Source organism: Mustela putorius, unplaced genomic scaffold (assembly GCF_011764305.1).
Source record: "Mustela putorius furo isolate JIRA1106 unplaced genomic scaffold, ASM1176430v1.1 tig00003875_pilon_pilon_pilon, whole genome shotgun sequence".
Lineage (NCBI taxonomy): Eukaryota > Metazoa > Chordata > Mammalia > Carnivora > Mustelidae > Mustela > Mustela putorius.
The window spans coordinates 6612277-6637749 of NW_025422026.1; the positions used below are offsets into that span (position 1 = coordinate 6612277).

General features: G+C 52.8%; 1 protein-coding gene across 1 annotated transcript; it reads left to right on the plus strand.

Moving 5' to 3' along the window:
- The first annotated feature begins 1354 nt into the window (after nucleotides 1-1354).
- MFGE8 (milk fat globule EGF and factor V/VIII domain containing) lies at nucleotides 1355-25059 on the plus strand. Its single transcript, XM_004763768.3, has 10 exons — nucleotides 1355-1552; nucleotides 13068-13208; nucleotides 15764-15889; nucleotides 16255-16386; nucleotides 18137-18318; nucleotides 18704-18859; nucleotides 19530-19674; nucleotides 23002-23186; nucleotides 23996-24151; nucleotides 24293-25059. The coding sequence occupies exons 1-10, from the start codon at nucleotides 1501-1503 to the stop codon at nucleotides 24428-24430; spliced, it is 1413 nt and encodes a 470-aa protein (XP_004763825.1). The 5' UTR covers nucleotides 1355-1500; the 3' UTR covers nucleotides 24431-25059.
- Nucleotides 25060-25473: the final 414 nt, after the last annotated feature.

A 25473-nucleotide genomic window follows, 5' to 3' on the forward strand; every position in this document is an offset into this window, starting at 1 on the left:
TCTCTTTCTCTCTGTCAAAAAAATTACTAAAATCTTTTAAAAAAATTCTTTACAACTCTGGAGTTCTGAGGGGGTCCTCATACCACAAAACGTGGCATTTACTCAATAAGTATTTTTGAATGAATGAGTGAACACAGGAAGGGTTAGGTAGGAAGGCTATTGCCTGATCGTTAAGTATGTGGCACAGGGATTAGGGCAGGAAATAAAAGTCCAAATTCCCTTTTCTGGTGACGAAGTTGCCCCATACAGCCAAACTGTGTTCCTTTCAGCTTCAGTGGCATATCTGAAATTCATCAAAGACTGGGCCGGCCAGCTTGGTCACCCAGTAGCTTTGTGGGACCTTCATCTGACATCTGCTGGGACTCAGGAAGTTTGGAAGGCCAGAGCCACTGAGCAGTGGGTTTGGAACAAGAAGTCAGAAATGTTAAGTCTGTTCCTCAATTCATTGGGAGGGTTGACTTTTTTGGGGGGAGGAATGGCAGAAAGAGTGTCTGACAAGCAAGGGGTACTGGCTCAATTTTAGTAGATGTGCTGCCGAAGCGAGCCCAAGGGGTACTAGCTCAAAAGGAGGGGGTGTAATAGAGAAGACAACCAGTTCCCAAACAGGTCAGTGATCTGTGCTTAGACAAGGTTACCAGATCCTTATGAGAGGCCCTTCCAGCTGGGGAAGGAGATTGGGGGAGACTGTTGTTGGGGGGCGGGGGTGGAGGGCCGGGATCAGCCAGTGATAATCCCTCCTGGGCCGACAGTTTGCTGCTTGACCCCTCAGTCCTGCCCAGTCTGGGGCTCTGCCTCCAGCTCTCCTTGGGTTTGGTTTTGTCTGGAAGAAAACCACAGGCCCAAAATGGAGTCACTTACGTTAAGGCCTCACACAAGTAAACCAAGCCTAATCCTTAACCAACTGCACTTTCAACCCTCCCAGGAATGTAACCTTTAACCAGCCAGCCCGGAATTTCCGGTCAGCATGAGGACATTTACTCATAGACCCTTTCCGAGGAGGACAGCCTTGCCTGAAACAGTGCATTCCTCGCTAATAATTTCCCTTTCTCCCTGCCCCTTCTCTGCCTTTAAACATCTTTCCTTCTCTATAGCATGACAGAGCTGCTTGCTACTCGCTGGATGGGATGCTGCCCAATTCACGAATCATTTCATAAAGCCCATTAGATCTTCAAAGTTCCTCGGGTTAATTTTGTTTTTTAGCAACTTCCAGGGAAGAACTTGATGTTCTCCTGGAAACCGCCTCACTCCGGTCTCATTCGGGAGATGCGTTGTCCAGATGTCCAGCTGGCCCACGCAGAAAGGCTGTGAGCAGAGCCCTATAAAAATAGATTTTTCTAAAGCATTTCTTTCACATCCTTTTGACTCTGCAGACCAAAACCCAACTCAGATGTGGGCACGTTCCCCAGCAGATGAAGACGCCTGAGACCTCTCAGGGTTTGGGAGGCAACTGTTTCTCGTGTCACTGACCTCCTGGAAAGGAGGGAAGGAGACGAGCTTTATATGAAAAAAATAAATGTGCCGGAGCGGCAGCTTGGAGAAGATCACCAGGCAGGTAAGATATGAAGCTGGGGCTTGGATCCAGGTGCCGGGTCTAGATCTTTCTGTGTGACCCCCGGCGTGTCTCAGAGGAGCAGACAATCCTGGCAAGGAGACACCTTGGGGCGCTGCTCCACTGTGAACAGATCTGGGCTGGTTCTGACTGTGGGAGCTTCAGGGGTTCAGAGGAGGGGAAATTGGTCAGGGTTGGAGGGAGTCTCCAGAGAAATTCTTGAGGACAGCAGGCAATGGAAAGCCCAGCCGAAGTATGGAAAATCACATAAAGGAACCTCAGAATTCAGCCCACCCCTTCGGTTTCAGTGAGAAAACACTTTTACGTTTTTCAACTGAAAGCATATTTATTCGGCAGCGCTGGGCCCTAGCCCTTGGTCTCTGGCTTGGAAACAAAAGGGGGTTGTTTGGTCCTTGGGCCGGGATGTTTGCTCACAGATCATGATGTGTGTTCAGAGCATCTGGTTTGGGAAAGGGGGTGTGCACTTGGAGGATGTGAGTGTGGGGCCACCCCAGGCTCTGTTTGAGCCCATGTGAGGCCTGTGTTCACCAATGCTGGAGAGCAGAGGGGGAGGGGCCTGGGCCAGCCCGGTGGGGGGTGGGGACGCCCCTCCCTGCCTCCTGTGCACTTGGAGGGTGCTGGGCAGTGTTGACAGGTCATTCCAAAGCAGCATCCTGGAGGTGGTGTAGACCTTCAAGGTCGCCTGTCCTCACGGTCCACCTCCTGCTCTGTCTTCCTGACACGTGCCCTTTGTGTCGGTCCCTTCCAGCACAGGAAGCCCAGCGCCCACGGGGGGAGTCCGTCCGCCACTGTGCACCTAGATGCCGTCCCTGGGGAGCACCTCTTTCTCTCTCTCTTTTTAACGATTTTATTTATTTGAGACAGTGACCAAGAGAGAGCATGAGCAGGCAGAGAGAGAGGGAGAAGCAGACTCCCTGCTGAGCAGGGAGCTTGAGGTGGGGCTTGATCCCAGGACCCCGGGACCAGGACTCGAGCTGAAGGCAGACGCTTAACCAACTGAGCCATCCAGGCGTCCCCCTCTCTCTCTTTAAAACAAAATTTTTGAGTATAGTTGACACCCAATGCTATATCAGTTTTAGGGGTACAGTCCACTTCTCGCTATGTTACGCTGTGCTCCCCACAAGTCCAGTCCCCATCTGTCCCCATCTGTCCCCATAATTACAGTATCGTTGACCATATTCTCTATTCTGTCCCTGAGATTCCCATGACTTGAGCCCTCCTTCTCTTGTATATAATCTGCTTGGCCACCAGCTCCCACACCCTGGATCTGGTTCTGCCCGAAGGGGAGAGTCAGGTCATTCTTTCCACGAGTATTTTAGGGGTGCTTCCTTTCTTATTACTGCACATTGTGCCCAGGCCTGGAGACTACATTATTGTGCAGCTAAGAAAACGGAGGCTCGGAGAGATTGAAGAATGTCTAAGCCCATTCTTGCCGCTGTAACAAAACAGCAGAGACTGGGTAGCTTATGAGCCATGGAAGTTTCCTTGGCACGGTTCCTGAGGCCAGGAAGTCCAAGGTTAAGGCAGCAGCAGATTCGGTGTCTAGCAAAGGCCTGCTTTCTGGTTCATGGATGGTGCCTTCTCGCTGAGTCTGTAGTGTGCTGGAAGGGGCAAAGGAACTCTTTGGCTGCTTTTATGGGAGAGCTAATCCCATTTTTGAGAGCTCCACTCTCATGACCCCAGCAGCTCCCAAAGTCCCAACTTCTATCACCATCACGTTGGGCATTAGGTTTCAACATAGGAATCTGAAAGCAAAGAACTTGCCCAAGATCCCTCACTTGGCATAAGGCAGAACTGGGATTCAAACACGTGACAAGATCCTGCTAGGGCTCGGGTCTGTCCCTGCGGCCTCTCTGGCTTCAACTCCTCTCCCCCTCCATCAGTCCTGCTATGTGGGCCCTTGTGCTCCTGGCTGATCAGCAAGGCTTGTGCCTTTCTCAAGCCGTGCCCCCTTTCCAATATTTTTAAAATTTTAGAATAGTTCCATGTTTATAGAAAATTTGTAAAGACGGTTAGAGTCCCTGTTAGATCCCTCACCCAGTTTTCCCCATTGTCAACACCTTCCCCCACCAGGGCACATTGTCACAACTAAGAAGCTAACGTTGGCACGTTATTGTGAATGATCACCATATCTTGTTTGGATTTTGCTACTTTTTCCATTAAAGCCCTTCCGTTCCCGGCCAGCATGCGGAATGCTGCACACACTTGCCATCGGATCTTCTCGTCTCCTCTGGTCGGGGACAATTTCTCAGACTTGCCTGGGTAGTTTTGGAAGTCTCGGTCTAGGGTTTTGTAGAATGTCCTGCAACTTGGTTTGGTCTGCGTTTTTTTTTTTTTTTTTTTTTCCCCTAATTTTCTGGTGTGTTCTTGGGAGGAAGACTACAGAGGGAAAGCACACTTCTTGTCCTATCATTTGGGACAATGCAATCCATGGAACTTGTCACTAATGCTGTTCATATTGGTCACCTGGGGAAAGGAGAAGGTCCCTTTTCTGAATCATTGTTCCACTGAAAAGTTTCTAATCTTTCCGTCCTTCCTGTACTTCGGAAACAAGCCAGTGGGCACCGTCCCTGCTCAAATGAGGGGAGGGCCTCTAAGTTCTATCTCCCAGAGGAGGGAATAGCTAGGTAGATTATTTGCAATTCTTCTGTATTCCTTTCTCCATTCACTCACTCATTCATTCATTCTCTCAGTCATTTGTTTGTACTGTTATGGACTCATGGATATTTATTTTATACTGTGGGTTATAGTCCAATAGCTCATTATTTACTTTGTTGCTACCTTTTTCCTGTTTTGGTGACTGGGAAACTCTTAGCTTAGTTTGTTGCCTGTTTCACAGGCCCTCCTTTTGTTGTCTAAAGCATTTTCTGGGTGCCCCAGGTTTCATCTTGTGTTCTCCCTGCCCTAGCCCTAGAACTGGCCATCTCTCCAAGGAGCTCCGATGCCTTTCACTGGAAACATGATCTGTAGATCAAGTTCTGAGCACTGGGCTGTCGCTGCTTCTAGTCCGCGTCTGCAGACAGAGCTAGGAAATAGGCACGCGCGTTCTAACCTGTGTGTACGCACACAGACACACACGTGCGTGTGTGTATATACTTGTACCTGCAGTTTTTCCTACACTTGTCGTCTGTATCTAAACGAAGTTAAGCAGGAAGGCGTACTGACTGTTATGCCCCCCAAATGGGTCCGAGATTATAGGAGCGAGACTGATATAAAGCGAAGGTCAAGCAAAGATTTATTTCGTGCCAAGCATCAAGAATCAAACTAACCGGCCAGGGCCGCACCTCTTGCAGAGAGGGACGACCCTTCTCTGTTTCACGGGCTAGCTTTTAAGGGCAAAGACCCTGCGGTCGGGCCTGGCCACGCACAGGTGGCCAAATGAATTACAATTTACCCTAGTAGACATTTGAACCAGCCTATCACCTTGGTCAGAATGGGTGCCCAAAAGGTGCCCAAAGGGCGGGGCCCAACCTCCTTGGTAGCTAGGGAGACAGTATGCAACCCCCCACTGACCGGATGTCTCCACCTGGCCCGATCCACCCTTGTATTTGAGCTTTGTTACCTGGAGCTGGTTTCCAGGACTTGTTTTTAAGTAAGTCCCCTGGGGGAAGGGGAGCAGGGATAGTTTAAGGGTTAAACAACGTTATTGTCTCAACCTTGATGGAAGCCTCCGGCTAAATAGGTTCTTTTACTGACATCTCGGACAAACCCAGGACTGTGTGCTTGGTTCCAGCCTCCCTCCCCGCGTGCTCCTAATTTCCCTCTCCCGCAGTGAGAATCCCGACGCCTCCCCTCCACCAGCCACCACCTTGTCGCTGCCCAGGATGCCAACCCAAGCCATTCCAGCATTGTTAACCCATACTCCCATGAGGAACAGCTGGGGTTCGGCGGTTATATACAGTCCCTTTCGTCTTTAGCCTTACGGTTTCTGGCTGAAACACTGCTTCCCAAAGTTATGGAAGTCAGATCCTCTCCACACCCGTACCTGCTGCACCCCAGCCCCCCTACTGCTTTTCATACATTTTGATTCTTTGGACATAGTCTGGAATCTTCCAACATTCTGGATGATTTTTTAAGAGATTTGATTGATTTTTTAAGAGATTTGCTTTATTTATTTGACAGAGAGAGAGTGCACAAGCAGGGGGAGTGGCAGGCAGAGGGAGAGAGAGAGAGATAGAAGCCCAGCAGGGATTCCCAAAGTGGGATCCTGACTTGAGCCAAAAAGCAGATGCTTAACTGACTGAGTCCCCCAGGCAGCCACCCGGATTTTTTTTTTTTTTTTTTTTTTTTTTCCCTGTGCAATTGTCAAAGCTCAGTCTCTGGGCTGTCAAGTTCTATGCATTTGGCAGTTACTTGGGATTCTGTATGCAGCACTCCAGGATCCTGCAGGATAATCCCATCACCTGAATAATCCCATCCCAGGTCTCCCCTCTGCAGTGGCCCATTTCCCTTCCCCCAGCCCGTCAACCACTCATGTAGGTTTTTTGCCCTTACAGTTTTGCTTTTCCCAGAATGTCTCATGAATATAATCACAGGCCATGTAGCTGGGGTTTGGGTATGTGTGTGTGTGTGGTTGTTGGTTTTTTATGTATGTGTGTGTGTGTTTTAAAGATTTTATTTATTATTTGACAGAGCACAAGGGGGAGCAGCCGGCAGAGGGGAAGCAGAAGCAGGGTCCACTGAGCGGGGAGCCCAAGGCGGGGCTCGATCCCAGGACCCTGAGATCATGATCTGAGCCAAAGGTAGACGCTTAACTGACTGAGCCACCCAGGCGCTCAACATGTAGCTGTTTTGATCTGTGTTCACTCACCTAACAAAATGCATTTAAGATTTTATTCATGTCGTGTGAGTCAGTAGCTCTGTCCTTTTATCACCGAACAGTCCCTCATTGTATGGGGGTTCACAGTTCATCCGTTCACCTACCGAAAGACAACGTGGTTGCTTCTGGTTTTTGATGACGATGAGCAAAGCTGTGGTAAACATTGGTTTTTCAGCAAATAGGTTTTTGTGTTGCCCTAAGTTTTAATTGGCTGAGGTAGATTACCTGGGAGTGTGATCGCTTCAGGGTCCTATGGCAAGTTTGTGTTTAACTTTATAAGAAACTGCCAACCTGTCTTCCAAAGTGGTCGCATCGCTGTGTGTTCCTCAGGAGCGATGAAGGAGCTTTCCCCGTGCTCTGCGTGGCCGCTAGCATTTGGCTGGGGAAGGGTTTCTGGATTGTAGCCGTTCCAGTAGGTGGGCAGTGGTATTTAATAATTGTTTGCGTTTTCACTTCCTTAACAGAAAATTGTGTTGAGCGTGTCTTTGTAGGCTTACTTGCCATCCATAGGGTTTGGGGTTTTTTTGTGTGTGGTTTTTTTTTTTGTTGTTGTTTGTTTGTTTTGTTTTTTATCTGTTTAGATCTTTCATCCATTTTAAAAATTGGGCTGGGTGTTTTCCTATTTTTGAGTTTTAAGATTTCTTTACTTATTCTGGATACATTTTTTTTTTTTTTAATAAGTTGGCAATCCCAGGTGGCACCTCACATTTCTTTTTTTTTTTCTTTTTTTAAGATTTTATTTATTTATTTGACAGAGAGAGAAAGATCACAAGTAGGCAGAGAGGCAGGCAGAGGGGAAGGGGGAGCAGAACTGCCAAGCAGAGAGCCTGATGCGGGGCTCGATCCCAGGACCCTGAGATCATGACCTGAGCCAATCCCAGGACCCTGAGATCATGACCTGAGCCAAAGGCAGGGGCTTAACACATTGAGCCACCCAGGCGCCCCACATCTTCCTTATTAGATAAATGACTTGCAAATATTTTCCTTCAGTTTGTGGCTTGTCTGTTAATTTTTCACACTGGTATCTTTCACAGAACAACTGGTCTTCTTGTGATAAAGCCCAGTTTATATCGATGTTTCTATCATGGATCCTGCTTTGGGTATCGTATGTATGTAAAACTCGTCCCCAAACCAAAGATCATACAGATTTGCTTCTGTTCTCTTCCAGAAGTTTTAGAGTTTTGTGTTTTACAGTGAGGTCTCTGATTCGTTTGGGGTTAAATTTTGTACAAGTCGTGAGTTTTGGCTTTGACTTCGTTCTGCGGGGTGCGGACAACCAGCGGCTTCTTGCATGGCTCCTTTGTCAAAATTCAGTGGGCTTTGCTGGTGTCGGTCAGTTTCTGAGCTCCGGTTCGGTCCCTTTCTCAGAGCTTTCGCCTCCTCAGATCCATGGGAGGCCGGTTTCTCGCCCTTCAGGGTCTCAGTGGGAATGTCACCTTTTCAGACAAGGCTTTGCTAGTCACCTGCCTAAACTGGCCTCCCTTCTCCCCTCGGTGTTTTGTCACACAGTCCTGTCCTGTCATCTGTGGAGCCCTTGCTAGCACCTGAAATAACTTCTCTTCCTCTCTTTTTTTTTTTTTTTTTTTTTTTAAGTTGAGGTATACTCGGGGCGCTTAGCTGGCTCAGGCAGGAGAGTGTGTGACTCTTGATCTCAGGGTGGTTGGGTTTGTGCCCTATGTTGGGTGTACAGATTACTTAAATAAACTTAAAAAAATATTTTATTCATTCATTTGACACAGAGAGATCACAAGTAGGTAGAGAGGCAGGCAGAGAGAGAAAGAGAGAGAGAGAGAAAGAGGCAGAAGCAGGCTCCCTGACAAGCAGAGAGCCCAATGTGGGGCTCAATCTCAGGACTCTGAGATCATGACCTGAGCCAAAAGCAGAGGCTTAACCCACTGAGCCACCCAGGAGCCCCTAAATAAATAAACTTAAAAACATTAATTGAGGTCTACTTGACATGTCATATCATATTATCTTCTTTTCTTACCTATGTAAGGCTTGGAATGGTGCTTGGCTCAGAGTTGGTAAAATAAAATAATAAAAATAAATTTATTTATTATTTTTTTATTTAGTAAACTCTACCCCCCAACCTAAGGCTTAAACTCATGACCCCAAGATCCAGAGTCACAGTCTCCAGTGACTGAGCCAGTCAGGTGCCCCCCTCTCTCTCTCTTTTAAAATTGATTGATTTTTTTTTATCATGGTAAAAAAATGCAAATACAATTTGCCACCTAAATCATCGTAAATATACAGTTCAGCGGGGCTCATTATGTTTGTGCCCTGGCAGAGCAGCATCTCCAAAACTTTTCACCTTGCAGAACTGAAATGTGTCCCCCTTAAAGAGAAGCTCCCCTTATCCTGCTCTCGGCGCCTGGCAACCAGCATTCCACTTTTTCTTTCTAATAGGACTAGATTTTTTTTCCCCAAGATTTTAATTATTTGTCCATCCAGCGTGGGGCTCGAACTTGCAACCCCAAGATCAAGCGTCACATGCTCTTTGGACAGAGCCAGCCAGGTGCCCCTCCATGAATTTGACTACTTTGGGGACCTCATATAAGCAGCATCATGGGATTACCTGTCTGTGATCTGTTCTCTTTCGAGTGTTGTTTCTGTGCAGACCCATGTCCGCGTGAGGCACTTTTTACCGAGCTGTGCTGTGCGTGAGTGCGGACGGGAGCTGTGGACAGGCCTTTTGCTCGCCAAGGCACCTCTTTTCACCTGCAAACTTACTCGTCCTTTCCATGTGTTAACACTGCACTGGGCTGTATCTTAGCAGGTCTGTTTCGCTCTTCACCCCTGGGCGTTTTGGACCGTTAGTCAGTTTTTCGGAACCACCAACAGTGGTACCGTGTGCATCTTGGTACATTGGCTTTTTATTTGGGTAATTTCATTCCAGTGAATTTGTCCAAAGCAGAATACAAGGTCCAGTTCTGTAGGTCTCGCTACAGTCAGACTGTGATCCAGACGCGGAATAAACTGGTAGTTCTACCAATTAGGTATACATGTTTATTTCCCTCCCCCCAGCCCCATCGGCTTTGAGTTTTGTCGATGTAATGGAACTTCTGTTACGTTTCTCTGATTGAGTAGGGGTAGGACTAAGTGAAAAGTAAAAGTGTACCTGGTTTCCTTTCATATACATGAACAAAATCTAAAGCTCTTAAGTGGATTCCCTGTTTCAGGTGATCCTGGGATGACACTCGTTAGAAAATCCAACCAAATCTTCCAATACTGGGATGCTGTAATGCTGGGTAAGAAAAGTATTCAGACAGAGGAGCTACTAACCCACTGAACTCTACAAGGGTCAGATCATACAAGAAAATACCCTCCTTCTCTATCCTGCCTTCACCTGTTAAAATCCCTCCCCTCCTTGTCCCTTGTGGTCCCAAGGCCTAGGTCTTTTGTCTTTGCTCTCAGTGAGTTTAGCCAATGGTTCTCTTATTAGTTTCACACTGGCCTCATCTGGGGAGCTTTAAAAAAATACTCATTCCTATGCTCTACAGGGATTGAGATTTATTTGCTTTGCAGTGCATCCTGATCACCTGTATTTTTACAAAAATCTTCCCAAGTGACACTCATGTGCAGCGAGGGTTTCCAATCAATGCTCATGACAGTCAGTGCTCACTAAATGCTTATTGAGTGATTTACTGATTTGAGACAGGTTTCTGAAGAGCCGTATTCCCTTTCTATCGAGATATAATTCACACAACAGAAAATCCATCCTTTTGGAATGTGAAGTTCAGTGGTTTTAAACATGCTTATAAAGTTAGGGAACCATCATCACTATTAAATTTCAGGACATCTTGGGGCGCCTGGGTGGCTCAGTGGGTTAAAACCTCTGCCTTCAGCTCAGGTCATGATCCCAGAGTCCTGGGATCGAGCCCCACATCAGGCACTGCTCAGCAGGGAGCCTGCTTCCTCCTCTCTCTGCCTGCCTCTCTGCCTGCTTATAATCTCTGTCAAATAAATAAATAAAATCTTAAAAAAAAAAATTTCAGGATGCCTTCATCGCCTCCCAGAAGAAATCCCACACCCATGAACCATGACTTCTCATTCTGCCCTCACCCCAGCCCCTGGCAGCCACTCATCAACTTACTGTCATAATAGACTTGTCTATTCTGGACATGTCATATATACGGAATCATGGCCTTGTGTATCTGGCTTCTTTCACTTAGCATCGTGTTTTCAAGGTTCAGTCATTCTGCAGCGAGTATTAAATCTTCATTTATTTTTACGGCTGAATAATCGTCCACTGGATGGATAGACTACTTGGCTTACCCACCCATCAGCTGGTGGACATTTGGGAGGTTTCCGCTTGCCGGCTGTTAAAGCTGTTATGATCATTCACGTGTAAGCTTTTGTATGAACATATGCTTTTAATTTTCTTGGGTGTATACTTAGGAGTAGAACTGCTGGGTCATAGGATAGCTCTGCTTAATCTTTTGAGGAGCTACCAAATTGGTTTTCAGTGTCTGCACCATTTTACAACCCCATCAGTAATGTGTGAAGGTTCTGCTTTTTCGACATCCTCACTAACATTGTTATGATGTTTTCTTGAATATCGTCATCCTAGTGGGTGTGTGAAGTGGTATCTCATGTGGTTTTGATTTTTATTTCCATTTTCCTGATGACTAATAACATTAAGCGTCTTTTCATGCGCTTATTGGCTGTTTGTATATCTTCTCTGGGGAAAAATCTATCCAGATTCTTTGCCCATTTTAAAATTGGGGTATCCTTTGTTATGAGTTAATATTCTGATAATTTGGATATGAGACCCTTATCAGTCATGTGACCTGCAAATATTGCCTCTCATTTTGTGGGTTGTCTTCTTGCCTTTTTAAAAAGATTTCATTTATTCATTTATTTATTTGACATGGAGAGAGAGAGAGATCACAAGCAGGCAGAGAGGCAGGGGGAAGCAGGCTTCCTACTGAGCAGAGAGTCCGATGCGGGGCTCGATCCCAGGACCCCAGGATCATGACCTGAGTTGAAGGCAGAGGCTTTAACCCACTGATCCACCCAGGCACCCTGCTTCCTGCCTTTTTGATAGTGTCCTTGGAAGTAGAAAAATTGTAAGTTTTGATACAGTTCAACTAATCTACTCTTTTCTTTGGTTGTTTGGCATTTGGCGCTCCTATATTTAGGTCTTTGATCTATTTTGAGTTAATTTTTATGTAAAGTGTGATCTGTAGTCCAACTTTATTCTTCTGTGGTTATCTGGTTGTTCTGGCATAATTTGTTGGAAAAACACTGCTCTTTCCCCACTGAATTGTCTTGCACTTTTGTTGAAAATCAACTGACCGCAGATGTATCGATCTACTTTTGGATTCTTAATTCTATTCCATTGATCCTTATGTCTATACTTATGCCAGGACCACATGGTCTTGCTTAATGCGGCTCTGTAGTATGTCTCGGAATTGGAAAATATAAGTCTTCCAACTTTTTTTCTTTCCTGCAGATTGCTTTGGAGATTCTGGGTTCCATCCATTTCCATATTAATTCTAGGGTCAGCTCGTTAACTTCTGAAAAAGGACAGCTGAAATTTTGATAGGGATTGTGTTGAATTTATATCAGTTTGGGGATTATTGCCATCTTAACAAGGTAAGTCTTCCAATCCGGGAACAAGGATGACTTTCCATTTATTTAGGTCTTTAATTTCTTTCAGTGGTGTTTTGTAGTGTTTGGTGTACAGGTCTTGCACTTTAGTTAAATTTATTCCCAATTATTTTATTTTTACTGATGCTATTATCTATTATAAGTGAAATTATTCTCTTTTTTGCTTTAAAGATTTGAGAGAGAGAGATAGGATCTAAAAAAGAGTCATTTAGATAAAAGTCAGGGTGACCGGCAAGTCTCTTCCCGTCCTGGCCCCCTGGTTTCCTTCAGCTTAGGCCACCGTGCTCATTTCCTGGGAGACTTGTCTGTAGCTGCTCTTCCGCCTGGGGGCATAGGTGAAGGGCCGCTCCGGAGACCACGTGTGGGCTAATCCTAAAATATTTTCTATCTGATCCTTTATAGAAGAAGTTTGCTGATTCCCTTTTTAGTCTTTTATCCTTTCCAAGGATGCTGCTATGATATGCTAGGACATCTTTATATACATGCCATTTTACATAGTGAGTTCAAATGGAAGGAATGCTGTGAGTGCAATGGCTAGGGCTTACGGTCGGTCTGGGTCGCTTTGGTGGCTATTACCAAGCAGCTCTCCGGAGAAGCCGAACCAATTTAGACTCCCTCCAACAATGCATGCTTGGGCCCGCTCCCCTCAGCCTCGCATGAACAGTGCGCTAATCATTCGACACTTGCCAATCTGATTAAGTGAAACCTGGCGCTCACTGTACTTTTAATTTGCATTTTTCTCCTTAGGGATAAGGGCAAAGCATCTTAAGTCTAAAATTAAAAAAAAAAAAAAAAAAAAAAAAAAAAAAAAACCTACGAAACACCAAACAGTTCCTCCGGAGCCCTTCGCGGTACAGAGGACTCACGACGCGGGGCCTGGTCCCCCGCTCCCCGCCGGGCACCGGGCGTGGCCGCGGCGGGAGGCACGAGGCGGGGGCGCGGACCCCTCGGTGCCCCCCTTCCCTGGTTGGCCGCGGAGCCCCGCCCCGGGTCCGCCTCCCGAGGGCCTGGGCGGAGCGGGCGGGCGGGGGGCGGCGCCGCGCTGCCTGATTTATTCCCGTCCAGGAGCTGCAATGAGAGCCCCGCAGTGTGCACAGCTGAGGCCCCTGCTCCGGCGCCGGTGTCCCCACGGCATGCCGCGCCCCCGCCTGCTGGCCGCGCTCTGCGGCGCGCTCCTCTGCGCCTCGGGACTCTTCGCCGCCTCCGGTGAGTCGATCGCGCCGCCCTCCGGTCCTCGCCCCTCCTTTCCGCGCGGCTCGGAAGTTCGCCGCGGCGCCCTCCCTCCACCACCCCTGTTTACAAACTTGGGCAAAGAGCCGGGCCCGTGCGGAGGGGCGGCTGCTCGGGCTGCGCCCCGGCCGGACGCGGGGATGCGCTCGGCCTCTCCTGCGCTCTTCGCGCTCGGGCGTTCTGGGCAGTGGTAGAGGCTTGAGAGTGGGGCGGGGACTGGGGACACCGGGTGACAGCCCGACGGCCCCCAGGGATGGGGCTTACACATAACAAAGGAATCTGCTGTGTCGGGCCTCTCTTTTCCCATCTGTAAAATGAGGCCATTGAACTGCGCCCCACTCTGGCGCGTCTTCCACCTGAAGTTTCTAGGGCTCTTGTCTTGCTAAGTCTTGTCCAGCCAACTTTCCCCGGCTGCTCCCTCGCTAGCCGGCGGCTCGTGTGTTCATTGGAGTTTTGCATCTCCGCTCGTAGGTGTCTGGTGGGATGAGCGCGGGCGGGGAAGGCCGAGGGAGGGGACCGGACTTCGGGTGGGGCCCGGGAGGGGGGCCCAAGAACCAGGGGAGGGACTTAGAGAGGGCTGCCTCCCGGGCTGGTGGTGGCTTCCGACTCCCTCCCGCGGCCTTGGCGAGCCGCTGTATCTTCCTCGCTCCTCCTCCCCCGCCGAGGAGGCCTCCCGCGCACAGCTGGGCCTTGGGCGGGCTGGTCCTGGGGATGCCCCCATTTCATCGTGGGGCCCGCACAGCTGGTCGCCTCCAGGACTTTGAAGAGGTGCCCATGATCGGCGCGCTTCGGGCACCCCCTTCCTCATTTTCTCAAAGAAATCGGGGGCGGGGGGGGTGGCTGGTAGGGATGCGGTCAAAGCGGAACCCTGGCGCTCCTTCCTGCCTTCCTACCACAGTCCGACCCCCACGCCTGGAGCCAGAACCTCCCGGGCCCTCCAAGCTCAGCCACACTTGGGTACTTGGAGCTGGTGGCTGTCCAGCGACCCTGAGACATAGCTGGGTCTTTGAAGTCCCTTTCTGCACCTCTCTGTCCCCACCATCCGAGCCCTGGCTAAATGTTCCCACAAGGCAGGACTCTGAAACCTCCAAGGTGGTTTGGTGGGGGGTGATGGGGCTTTTCCCGGAAAGGGGAAGTACCATGGGTGCGGTGGGCAGGTGAGTCCACCTAAGACCTGGGCTGTGGGGGGCAGGGGCCACCTTTCACGTTCCTTTTTTACCCAGTGGACCGCTTTGCCCCGGAGCAGCATGGGGGTGGGGTGCGGTTGGTTGGGGAGAAGAGGAGTTGAATTTGGTTGGGACAGGAGCCCAGGACTCTGGCCATTCCCAAAGCTCTGTCTGTGGCAGTGCCCTGGCCTGCCAGGTCAGGGGAGAGGATTAACCTGCTATTTAAAGCCAATGACTAATAGCTCATTGGGAGCCGCCTTAAGCTCCCAGGAGCAGCCGAGGTGGCAGTCTGAGGGCTCCAGTACTCATTAACGGTGTTCCTGTTCCTCTGTTCCCTTCTCAGGAGCTGGGCCCCCGCTCTCTGGAGCTTTGAGATTTCAGGAGCCCCACCCCCCGCCTGGGATGGCATGATTCTAGGGGGAGGAAAAGCGATTTCTCATGTCTTCCCCTACGTGGCAGGGTAGGCCCTGCTGGGATGTGAGGGTCCGCCAGGAGAGCCCCCACCCACCTGGCCGGCCTGGTGGGCGGCACAGATAGCTCCCATCTGTCCCCCAGGCCCTGGGGCTAGAAGCCCTGTGGTCTTCTCCAGCCCTCCTCCTCCCTCTGCCGTGTTTCTCAAATCCGCCTTCCCCCTCACCTTTTCACCTGAATTCCTCTCTCATCAGGCCACTCACCCCAGCCACTCCTGTCACATTTCCACCCCAGAGCCAGAGAGAGAGCTTGGTGTGGCCCCAGGACACCTCCCTGCCCCAGGGGAGCCTATCCACAGCTCTGCAGATGGCCTTTTCTCCAGATTCACCTTTCCAGAATGGGAAAGGGCTTCCTCACTCCCACCTCCCTCTTGGGAAGCCCCCCCCCCCTTTTTTTCCTTTTGCCTCGGTGGACGACGGTGGGCTGCTGAAGGAAAGTTAAGGGCTCCCAGGCTCTTGGACGGGAAGTCTGAGCTGGTCATTCCTAAGGTCCCTGCAGGTCTGGCCCCTACCTACCCTTTCTGCTCTGTCATCCTTCTCCACAGCGTACCGTACCGTGGTCCTGTACTCCTCTCCTTCTTTAGAACATTCTTTCCGCCCTGTGGGGCACACTCCACTCCACCTCTTAGACCCAGCTCCCCTGCCCCTCTGCGACACTTCCAACCTTGACAGAAGCCCACCTCCAGTGGCTCTTCATGCAGGCTTCTGTCTGGAGCTGGTGATGCCTCTTCACCACCCACTGACTGTCCCCCTCTTTCCAGTGGCTTCTTGAGGCCTGGACCACACCTGGTTCCCCTGTTTCAGCGACCCAGCATGTGCATGATAGGGCCCCCCTGCCCCCAGTATTTACAAGGAATGACTTGCTATTCTTGAGTCAGAGCTGGTGACTTTGCAGGTGACTTCTGTGACTCTAGCCAGTGCCTCAATGGTGGGACCTGCATATTGGGCCAGGACAACACCCCCTTCTATTGCCTCTGCCCTGAAGGCTTCACGGGCCTGATCTGCAATGAGACGGAGAAAGGTACCTGCGTCCCCCACCCCGCTTCGCCCCCAGCTCCCAGCTGCAGCCCCTGCTGCCGGGCCCTGCTTTGTCCCCTAGTGGGTGGAGGTCCCCAGCCCCTCTCCTGTGCTCAGCCAGCATTTCCCTGAGAACTCCCCGTGCCACTTGGAAAGCTGGGTGCTTCCCGCCCTGGGACTGATTTGCCTATACCTGACCCTTCTTGGCACCAGCCTGGCCCAACTTCCCATCAGGCAGAGGAGAGAGGGAGGGAATGGCAGGGGGAGGCGGGCAGGGGGCTGAGTCTGTGCAGCGGGTCCTTTTGGGGCATCTGCATTTCTGGCTCCTTCCTGATCCCCTGCCTGCCTTACCCGCCTCTCCACCCCTAGGTCCTTGTTATCCAAACCCCTGCCGCAATGAAGCCGAGTGCCGGGTGGTTGACGACTCGCACAGAGGGGACGTCTTCACTGAGTATGTCTGCATGTGTCGTCATGGCTATACGGGTGTCCACTGTGAGACCAGTGAGTATCTGGGGGAGGCTGCTCTGATTGGGGAGGCCCGGAGCAGCCCTGGCCACATGCTGGCCTCGTTCCCTGCCTTAAGGTTTCCTCTGGTAGATCAAGGGGAAGATAGAGCCTCAGTTCGCGCTTCTGTTGTCCTGGACTAATTTCTGCTTGGCCTTTTGTCCTCAGGCTGCAGGCCAGGCCTGATATCACTGTAGTGGACGGAAGGGTGGTGGTGGCCCCAGAGGTCCCAGGAGTGCTGCTGCCTGGGTCACCACGAACCAGTGGTGACACCCACAGTGTTAGGATTAAGTCCTGAGAGTTTTCTCCCAAGAGGGGGAAACAAATACATTCTTAATCCTAGGGACAGGAGGTCAGCAAGTAAGGCTGGGGGCCTTGCCTTGGAGGCTGATGGTTCCTGGCCCAAGTTTGACCGCGGCCTCATCACAGAGCTCAGGGAGGAGGGAGAGGCCTGGGCAGGCTGGGCCGTCCCCTAACGGTCAGGCGGTCAGAGGCCCGGCGTGTGCAGAGGGGCTGACCGGCCCGGTCTGCCCGGTTATCCACTCAGCCACAGAATGGCCCTGGGTGTGTGCCCAGCCTCCAGTGCTGGCGGTGGCTGTCCACGCTGTCCTCCCTCCTGGCTCAGCTGGAGTCCCTCCCCCCAAGCTGGGACTTGTCCTTGCCTGCTGCAGGCGGGCGGGCGGCTGAGTCTGCATCTTCGGGGGGTCTGGGTTCTTCTGGCCAGTGGGTCTGCCGCCGAGCACCTTGCCGGGGGCAGGCGGTTCCCCTTCCCACCGATGTGGGGCTGCTCTCTGAGGCTGATCTGAGAAGCGGGGGTTGTGGGCCAGCTGGGTGGGTGCTGGGGCCTGGGGGAGAGCACCTCCATGGAGGTGGCAGGGAGGGGCCTGTCCCTTGGGCTCGGGGCTGAGGCCAGTGTCTTTTGTTGGAGACACTGGGTGGAGGACTGTGTGCATGTCTGTGTGTGTGTGCGTGTCTGTGGTTGGGGGGGGGTCCCTAAAGCAGACAGCCCTGGGTGGGGCCAGGTGTGCCCACTAATTACTGTGCGGGGAGCCAAGGTTACTCTGGGTGTGCTGGAGTTGGCATTACCCACCCAACCTCCAGCTCTGTGGCCTGGGGTCTGCCACGGGTTCGATGCAGAAGGCAGGAGGCAGCACAAAGGTGGAGGAGCCCCCAGAGGGACCACTGCAGCCCCTCCAGAGGGAGACGGAGAAGCAGACCCTCGTAGAGCAGGGAATTTGACTGGCGTGGGCTCGATCCCAGGACTGTGAGCTCATGACCTGAGCTAAAGGCAAATGCTTAACTGACTGAGCCCCTGAGGTGCCCCAGGATTTGCCTCTTCCTTCATGTCTAGTACAAGTACTGTTCACTGCCAACTGGGGTGTCTCTTTTCCCAAAGCTGTTCTGGGGACGGCAGGGGTGGGGCTGGACACGTTGGACCTCCTGGTGGGCTGGGGACACTGAAGAAGAGCGGGTCCCACTGGAAATCCCTCCCACCTGGTCCCTGGCTGCCCGTCCCAGTGATGGCACAGGTGCCGCGGGCAGCCCTGGGTCCCAACTCCCCTTGTCTCTCTCTCCCCACCTCTTCCTTACCAAGCACCTCTTCTTGGACCCTGAGAGTCCTTTCCTGATCTCTGCCCTGGGTCTCAGCAGAGGCCACACTGTGATTTTCCGGTCGTCTGGGACCCATGTGTTTGGGTGGCCACCTGACTGCCACCTCCCCCATCCCCTTTCCCCCTCCCCCCTGCAGTCTGCACCATGCCGCTGGGCATGGAGACGGGCGCCATTGCCGACTCGCAGATCTCTGCCTCCTCTGTGCACTTGGGCTTCATGGGTTTACAGCGCTGGGCCCCAGAGCTGGCCCGTCTGCACCGCACGGGCATCGTCAATGCCTGGACAGCCAGCAACTATGACAAGAACCCCTGGATCCAGGTATGGAAAGAATGGCTCGGGGGTGGGGGAAGGGGGGCGGCGGAGGGATGGGAGAGAGTCTGTTTGCATTTGAGGGGTCACAACCGAGGTCCAGGTAACAAGGTTGTGGGCTCCCACAGGTGAAGGGTCTGTCAGTGCAGAGCAGTATTGCGGGGGACTGGAGTGGGGGGGCGGATGGGGAGCAGACCCCAGGCTGCAGAGGGGCTGTTTGCCCTGGATGCAGCCTTTGGGGTCCTTGTCCTTCTCTGTGTGCGTTCTTGAGCATTGGGCCCAAGGCTCTGAGAGGCCCCCATGGGAAAGCCCCTCCTTGTTTCTGGGCAGGGGGAGTAGAGAAGATCTAAAGAACCCAGGAGATAAGGGTACTGTCTTCCCTCCCCGGGTCCAGGTGAACCTGATGCGGAAGATGCGGGTGATGGGCGTTGTGACACAGGGTGCCAGCCGCGCAGGCAGTGCTGAGTACCTGAAGACCTTCAAGGTGGCCTACAGCAACAATGGACACAAGTTCCAATTTATCCAGGGTGCGGAGGGGACAGGAGACAAGGTGAGGGCTCTAAAGAAGGGCTGTGGTCCTTATCCTCTGGGGCCCGAGAGCTATTTGAGGGCCCTAGTAGTGGAGGGAGGGTATGCTGGACCATTAGCTATGTGGTGGGTCATCAGTTACCTCTTGGTTCCCAGAAATTGGGAAACCTACATTATGCCCATGTTCTATAGTTACAGGTGATAGCTCTTACTTTATAGATGAGGATAATGGACTCAGAAAGGTTCAGTGACCTGTTGAGGGTGGCTGTGGTGGTGGAGGTGGGAGGCATTCTGAGCCTTCAGGGCTACCATGTACAGCTGTGCAGGTTGTACACTGCTTAAGGATGTCATTTCTAAGTGAGTACCATTCACAGTGTAGACATCATGGGTTTGTGTACTTCTGCCTATGGGGAAATTAGTATAATAAAGTGTCTCGGGAGAGGAGTGCCTTTTCCTAATTTGCAGAGGCACCCTATAGGTGATAGGTAGGCAAGTGTGCAAGATAGGAGTTCATGCCCATCCCCCATGACCACCAAGAAAGATGTGAAGAGGGGTGGCCAGAGGAAGAACTGACCCCCTGCTGGCTCTGCTAAACCCCATCTCTTCCTCCCAGGCCCGACGAGGGAGGTGAGGTGACCCCAGGAAGGTAGACTGCCCACGCTGACCCATGCTCCAATCTGTTTTCCTCCTAGATATTTGTGGGCAACATGGACAACAGTGGCCTGAAAGTCAACCTGTTTGACTTCCCTCTGGAGGTGCAGTATGTGAGGCTGGTCCCCATCATCTGTCACCGGGGCTGCACCCTCCGCTTTGAGCTCCTTGGCTGTGAGGTGAATGGTGAGTACAGGGAAGCTGGGGCATTGCTACGAAATGGGCTTCCCTGCCCACTTCCTTTTCAGCCAGGCGGAGCTGGGTAGGACGGCAGCAAGGCCAGGGGACCTGGGCTCCCACAGCAGATGCACACCAGAGGGACCACCGGCCCTCGGGGCACTTGCTTCCATGTTTGCGGTCTGCCAACCCTTGGCATTTGGGGTTGTGGCAGGAAAAAAAAAGACAATCCCTCCAATTGTCAAAGTATTTTTTGTTATTCTGATCGGTTCCTTGAGCTTCTAGAACATGTAGTGTGAGTTCTGTTTTACAGACATCAGCTTCCTGAGGTCAGAAGTTTGTTTTCTTCATGGCTGTAGTCCCAGTGCCTGGAACGGTGTCTGGATTATAGATGATCAATCAACATTTAATGAATGAGTGAATGAATACAGAGGCCCCGATAAATTTTTTGTCAAGTGCACACAAGCTGGTTGTTATTAAAACTTGGTCTAGATCCCTGGGCTTTGGACACCCACCCATTTAGTGCTCCCCCAGCCCCTCCCTACCCCAGCCGGCTCCCCCCGCCCCCAATAATTCATCATTCAAGAGAAATGTGGGGACTTCGAGAGTCCTAGGCCTGGAGCTGGTGCTTTCTGCTGCTCTTTACAGAGAGTCCCATGTGGAGGAATGTGGGGAGACAACAGAAAGAGATCTGTTTCTGATCCAGGAAAAATACTTTTCCTGGATCAGGGACCCTCAGGCTGCAGGGGCTAGGCTGGGCAACTTTGTCTCAGCCCTGGGCTCTCCGGCGCTGGGTTATTTCCCTCTCTTTGAGGTGACAGCGCCACCTGCTGGCCTCTGGCGGAACTTCAGGGTTCGCTAGGCAGAGCTGCCAAAAACCCACCCTTTTAAAGTATGAATTTAAGTCATTGCATTCCTTCTCCCAGGGTCATTGCTTTTTTGAGCCTTATTGTTTAAGTGGGGGATTAAAGACTACCTTTTGCTAAAGGGAAATTTAGGCTGTTGATACAGGGGCCTCTGCAGCCTTTGGCTGTATTAAAGTTGGCCTGCATGGTTCACGGTCCTGTCCCAGCTGGCTCCCTCCTAGGCCAAGAGAGGGCAAACTCGGCAAGCTGTGGAAGCTGTCCTGCCTGTATTCCTCGAGATATGGATCTTCTCCTTTCCCTAGTTGGCATTCCAGAGGGCTGGTGAGAGTGTTGGTGTATGTGTGTATGGACACGTGTGTGTGCATGTGTGCACGTGTGGCACTGAGATCTGGGCACGAGGACACCCCTGTTGGGATGGCTTTTGAGTGGAGGCTTGGATGACAGAGGAAGCCACAATGAAGAACTTGGAAAGAGCATTCCAGGCAGATGAGGAGCTGGCAAGTGCAAAGGCCCTGGGGTATGTTGAAGGATCGAAGGCAGGCCAGTGGGGCTAGAGCCTAGACAGCGAGGGGCAGCTTGCTGGGCAGTGAGGCTGGAGAGGTGGACAGAGCCTAGCGAGCTGGGCTGAATGAATCATTTTAAGGATTCAGATCTTTGTCCTCAGAACAAGGGGCAGCCATGTGGACGTGGGGGAGTGCTAACAGGAAATGATTGGAATGTGTCTAGAAGGAATCCCTTAGGCTGTGTGGGGAGAATGGGGGCAGAGGCCCATCATGGGGGAGGGGAGTGGGAAAGTAAGGTGGCTTGGATCAGGGTGGTAGACTTGAGCGGGGTTGGGTTACAGCCCCCAAGTCAGCGTGAGCTCCAGGGACCCAGCAGTATGAGCATCACCTGGGAGCTTGTAGAAACGCGGGCTCCAGCCTCATCCGAGACCCACGGAGAGAGAATCTTCATGTTTTCCCTTTTTAAAATTTACTTGACAGAGAGACCACAAGTAGGCAGAGAGACAGGCAGAGAGAGATGGAAGCAGGCTCCCCGCTGAGCAGAGAGAGCCCGATGCAGGGCTTGATCTCAGGACCCTGACTGAAACATGACCTGAGCCAAAGGCAGAGGCCCAACCCACTGAGCCACCCAGGTGCCCCCAGAATCTTGATTTTAACAATATCCTTGGTTGATCTAAGAGAAACACCCCTCTGTGGGGTCCTTCCCAGGGTCACATAGCGAGGGATGGAGGGGAGAGTCCTGGCCTTTGGCGCAGTGCCCCTCCCCATGGCATTTTCCCTGGAAGGCTGATTTTGCCAGCCTGTCTGGGAACCACCTGCCTCCCGGCCCAGGAGCCTCTCTCTCTGGGAGGAGTGTGGGGATGACTTGGCGTGCCACTATCACAAGGAGGCATCCAGCAGACAAGGGCACAGCTGGAGGCAGAGGATTTTAGTGGCGAGAGTGCAAGTATCTGGGGGAGCAGAGTGAGGATTCTGCCCGGCGTGAGACATACCCATCATGGTCTTGGGAGCTTGGTCTCCTGCCGCCCCTCCCTAACTGTCCCAGCCACCTGCCGGTGGGTGTGGCTATGCAGAAAAGCCCGGCCCATTGCTGAGCAGGGCATGCCTGCGCGAAGCCTGGACTAGCTTCCAGGGCCCGAGTGGCAGCACCGGGAGGAATCGGTGTTGAGCGTGAAAGCCCCCTGGGCGACTCGGAGGGGCTGCTGGGCAAGGAGATGGGATCCACGCTGAGCCCAGGGATCCTGACTGCTCTCATTTCTACCTGCTGGAGTGCAAGCCGTGTGGTCTCCTTCATCCCTGGGTTACCAGCAGGCAGGCCTTCATGGCTCTGGGAGGGGGTGTGGATGGTGGCGATGATGTCACAGCCTGGTGTGGGGAGCAGGAGTGTGTCTGTGTGTCTGTGTGTACATGTGAGAGAGAGACACATGTGAGAGAGAGACAGACTTAGGCACAATGCTTACCATCTCAGCCTGTTTCTGTACCTATAGAATGGGGTTACTGATACGGCTTTCAGGTTCCTGGTGGTGATCGAAATCACACAAGTGAGCACTGGATCAATGGGTTACTTGTTGCTGATGTCCTTGACCAAGATCACAGGCCTCAGCCTTGATATAGATAGCAGCTGGACCATAGGAGTAAGAGAGAAGTCCCATAGGGGCCTAAGTTCCGCCCAAATGAGGTGGTCAGGGCAGGCTTCTTGGAGGAGGTGTCTAATGAGTCAGGCCTTGAAGGCGTGGCGGAGGTGGTGGCAGAGCCTGCCCTTGTGCAGAGGGGACAGGCGGTGGGGGATCTGGGAAGGGCACAGCAAGGTGGGGGTGGGAACTGAGGGCAGCTGGCCCAGGTAAGGGGTGGGTGGGGTGGGCAGAGAGGAAGCACAACCGTTGACCCCCCAGTCCGCCTTGTGCTATTGCTTCTGGGAGGCTGCCGTGAGTCGTGATCTTGGTGACGACAAACCCCTTTGCTGGCAGGATGCGCGGAGCCCCTGGGCATGAAGGACAACAGCATCCCCGACAGACAGATCACGGCTTCCAGCATCTACAGGACCTGGGGCCTGAATGCCTTCAGCTGGTACCCCTTCTACGCACGGCTGGACAAGCAGGGCAAGTTCAATGCCTGGACCGCTCAGACCAATGATGCCTCCGAGTGGCTGCAGGTGTGTCGGGCTGCAGGGCTGCAGGGCTGCAGGGCACGGGTTGGGATTGGATCCACGGGGTGACCTCGCCCAGCCCAGGCTTCTGCTCCCCAAGGGGGAGTGTCTGAAAAGCCGTATTTTTAATTCAGCGTTATTTCCCTCCTCCTTTGTGCTGCACCTTCTCTGGATTCGGCAATGGAGAAGGGGTGTGTGTGTGTGTGTGTGTGTGTGTGCGCGTGCGTGTGTCCACTCGCGGTCAGGACAGAGGTGGGACACCTGACCCGGGCAGGTGCCCCACAGGACTTCCCTGCCTGACACTCGGTGTCTGAGAATACCCCATGGGACAGCCCTTGGATTTCATGAAATTGGGAACCAGGAGAGTTCAGGGACTGGGAGCAGGACCTGTGTCTCTCGGTCCCCAGTTGCCCTTAGCCTGTAGAGCTGGGATCTGTGAGCAGCTGTCTGCGTTTGGACTCCTTCGAGATTCGTGCCAGGCCGCAGACCGCCATGCGGGACCCCCCGGGAACCGCGCCAGTGTCTCTCCTGTCCTTGTTCTCTTTGGACCGGGGGAGGGGTGGGGACTGGCTGCGGGTTGGCCAAGGTCCGGGCTCTAAACTCTAGCTTTGCTGCAGTGAGGTGTCTAACAGAGTGTGGCAAAGTAGGTGACAGGCTTTATGTCCCTCGTATAAATGAGAAGGTCGTGCCAAATACAGTAGCTTCGTCCAAACTGGAAGCCCTGCCCACCCTGCCTCCCCGGCCTGTCTGCCTTTTGCTACCTTCTTGGAGAGAATGGTCGACACAAACACAACGTGGTTGATTTTTCCCTGTAGATTGACCTGGGCTCCGAGAGGCAAGTGGCCGGCATCATTACCCAGGGGGCCCGAGACTTCGGCCACATCCAGTATGTGGCAGCCTACAAGGTGGCCTACAGTAACGACAGCATGAACTGGGTCGAGTACAAGGACCCGGGGTCTGTCGACAGCAAGGTCAGTGTCTGGCCAGCCCGTGTCCTGCCATCCCTCCGGGGGTGCCCTTGGAGTCTGGCCAGGAGCTCTGAGGGGCGGGGTGGGGCGGGGTGGGGCGGGCCGGGCCCTGGGGCCCTCCTGACGACCCCCATCTGCCTCCAGATCTTCCCTGGCAACTTGGACAATAATTCCCACAAGAAGAACATGTTCGAGATGCCCTTCCTGGCTCGCTTTGTGCGCATCCTGCCCGTCGCCTGGCACAACCGGATCACCATGCGTGTGGAGCTGCTGGGCTGTTAGTGCTCGGCCTGGCCGGAGTGACCACAAGGGCCTTGGGGCAGCCGCCCCGTACCTGGTCCTCCTGGCCTTCGGGTGGCCTGCTGCCTCCTCCACCCCACCTCCTGATTGTCCGCCACCTGGGGTGGGGGTGGGGTTCAGCCACCCCTCCCTCCCAACCCCCCCACCCCCCTTCTCCCTGCCCCTGCTGCTGTCCAGTTCTCTTAGGCCCTGTGGGAGTGAAGTAGGGATGGAGCGGGAAGGGCAGAGTAGGGAGTGGGGCCTGCATCTCCCCGGATCCCTGGTTCTAGTCTCTTGTGTTTTCCTGACACTCGCTCCCGCCCCCCAAGTGCCCACTGCCCCCGGAGGAAGACCCTGAGGCACCAGGCTAGAGAGAACGGTCTCCTGTCCCTCAGCACGAGGCTGCCACTCCTGCCGCTGCCACCAAGCCCTCTTGACACATGCCCCTTATCTCCCGGGAGACCTCTTGACCCTTGGCCTAAAAAGAGACAGAAGGGGATGGGGTGGGTGGGCTTCCGGAGAGATAAGGGTGGAGGTGGGTGGCCTGGGGAGGGGGGAGGCACCGTCTGTGCTGGTTCTTTACCCCAGAGTACACAGGCAGCTTCAAAAATATATTTATGTCACCCCCGGAACTCTTGCTGTGGTTCATCATTGTTCCGATCGGCATGGGCTTTGGGCTGGTGCTCGCACCGTCCTCCTCCATCCTCCCAGAGGCAGGCATGCTGGTGTCTCCTACCAGCTTCACAGCTGGAGAAGGGCAGAGACTCCTCCGGACTCGTCCCCTCTGTCCCCTCCGTTCTCCAGCCCCCTGAGCCATGCAGCCCTGGGGGCCCGTAGCTGCGGCCGGTGGCGGGGGACCGGGTGGGGGGTGGCGCTGGCACAGAGGCTGTCTCCATGAATGCCTTTGTTCTTTTCCCCCACCACAACCCCACTGCCGAGGCTGTTGATTTTTGGCATTTTCTCTGCATCCGGAGTGGGGGGCTACAGAAAGGACTAGAAACCCTATGAACCGGGGCTGTTTTCAGAGCTGGGGGAGGCCCCGGGGT

What these genes read in the sequence shown, in the direction of transcription:
- MFGE8 (XM_004763768.3), top strand. Translation starts at nt 1,501, where the DNA reads ATGAAAAAAATAAATGTGCCGGAGCGGCAGCTTGGAGAAGATCACCAG. An exon ending in CTGCAATGAGACGGAGAAAG is followed by an intron (nt 15,890 to 16,254) that starts GTACCTGCGTCC and finishes CTCCACCCCTAG; the next exon opens with GTCCTTGTTATCCAAACCCC. An exon ending in CGGGGTCTGTCGACAGCAAG is followed by an intron (nt 24,152 to 24,292) that starts GTCAGTGTCTGG and finishes ATCTGCCTCCAG; the next exon opens with ATCTTCCCTGGCAACTTGGA.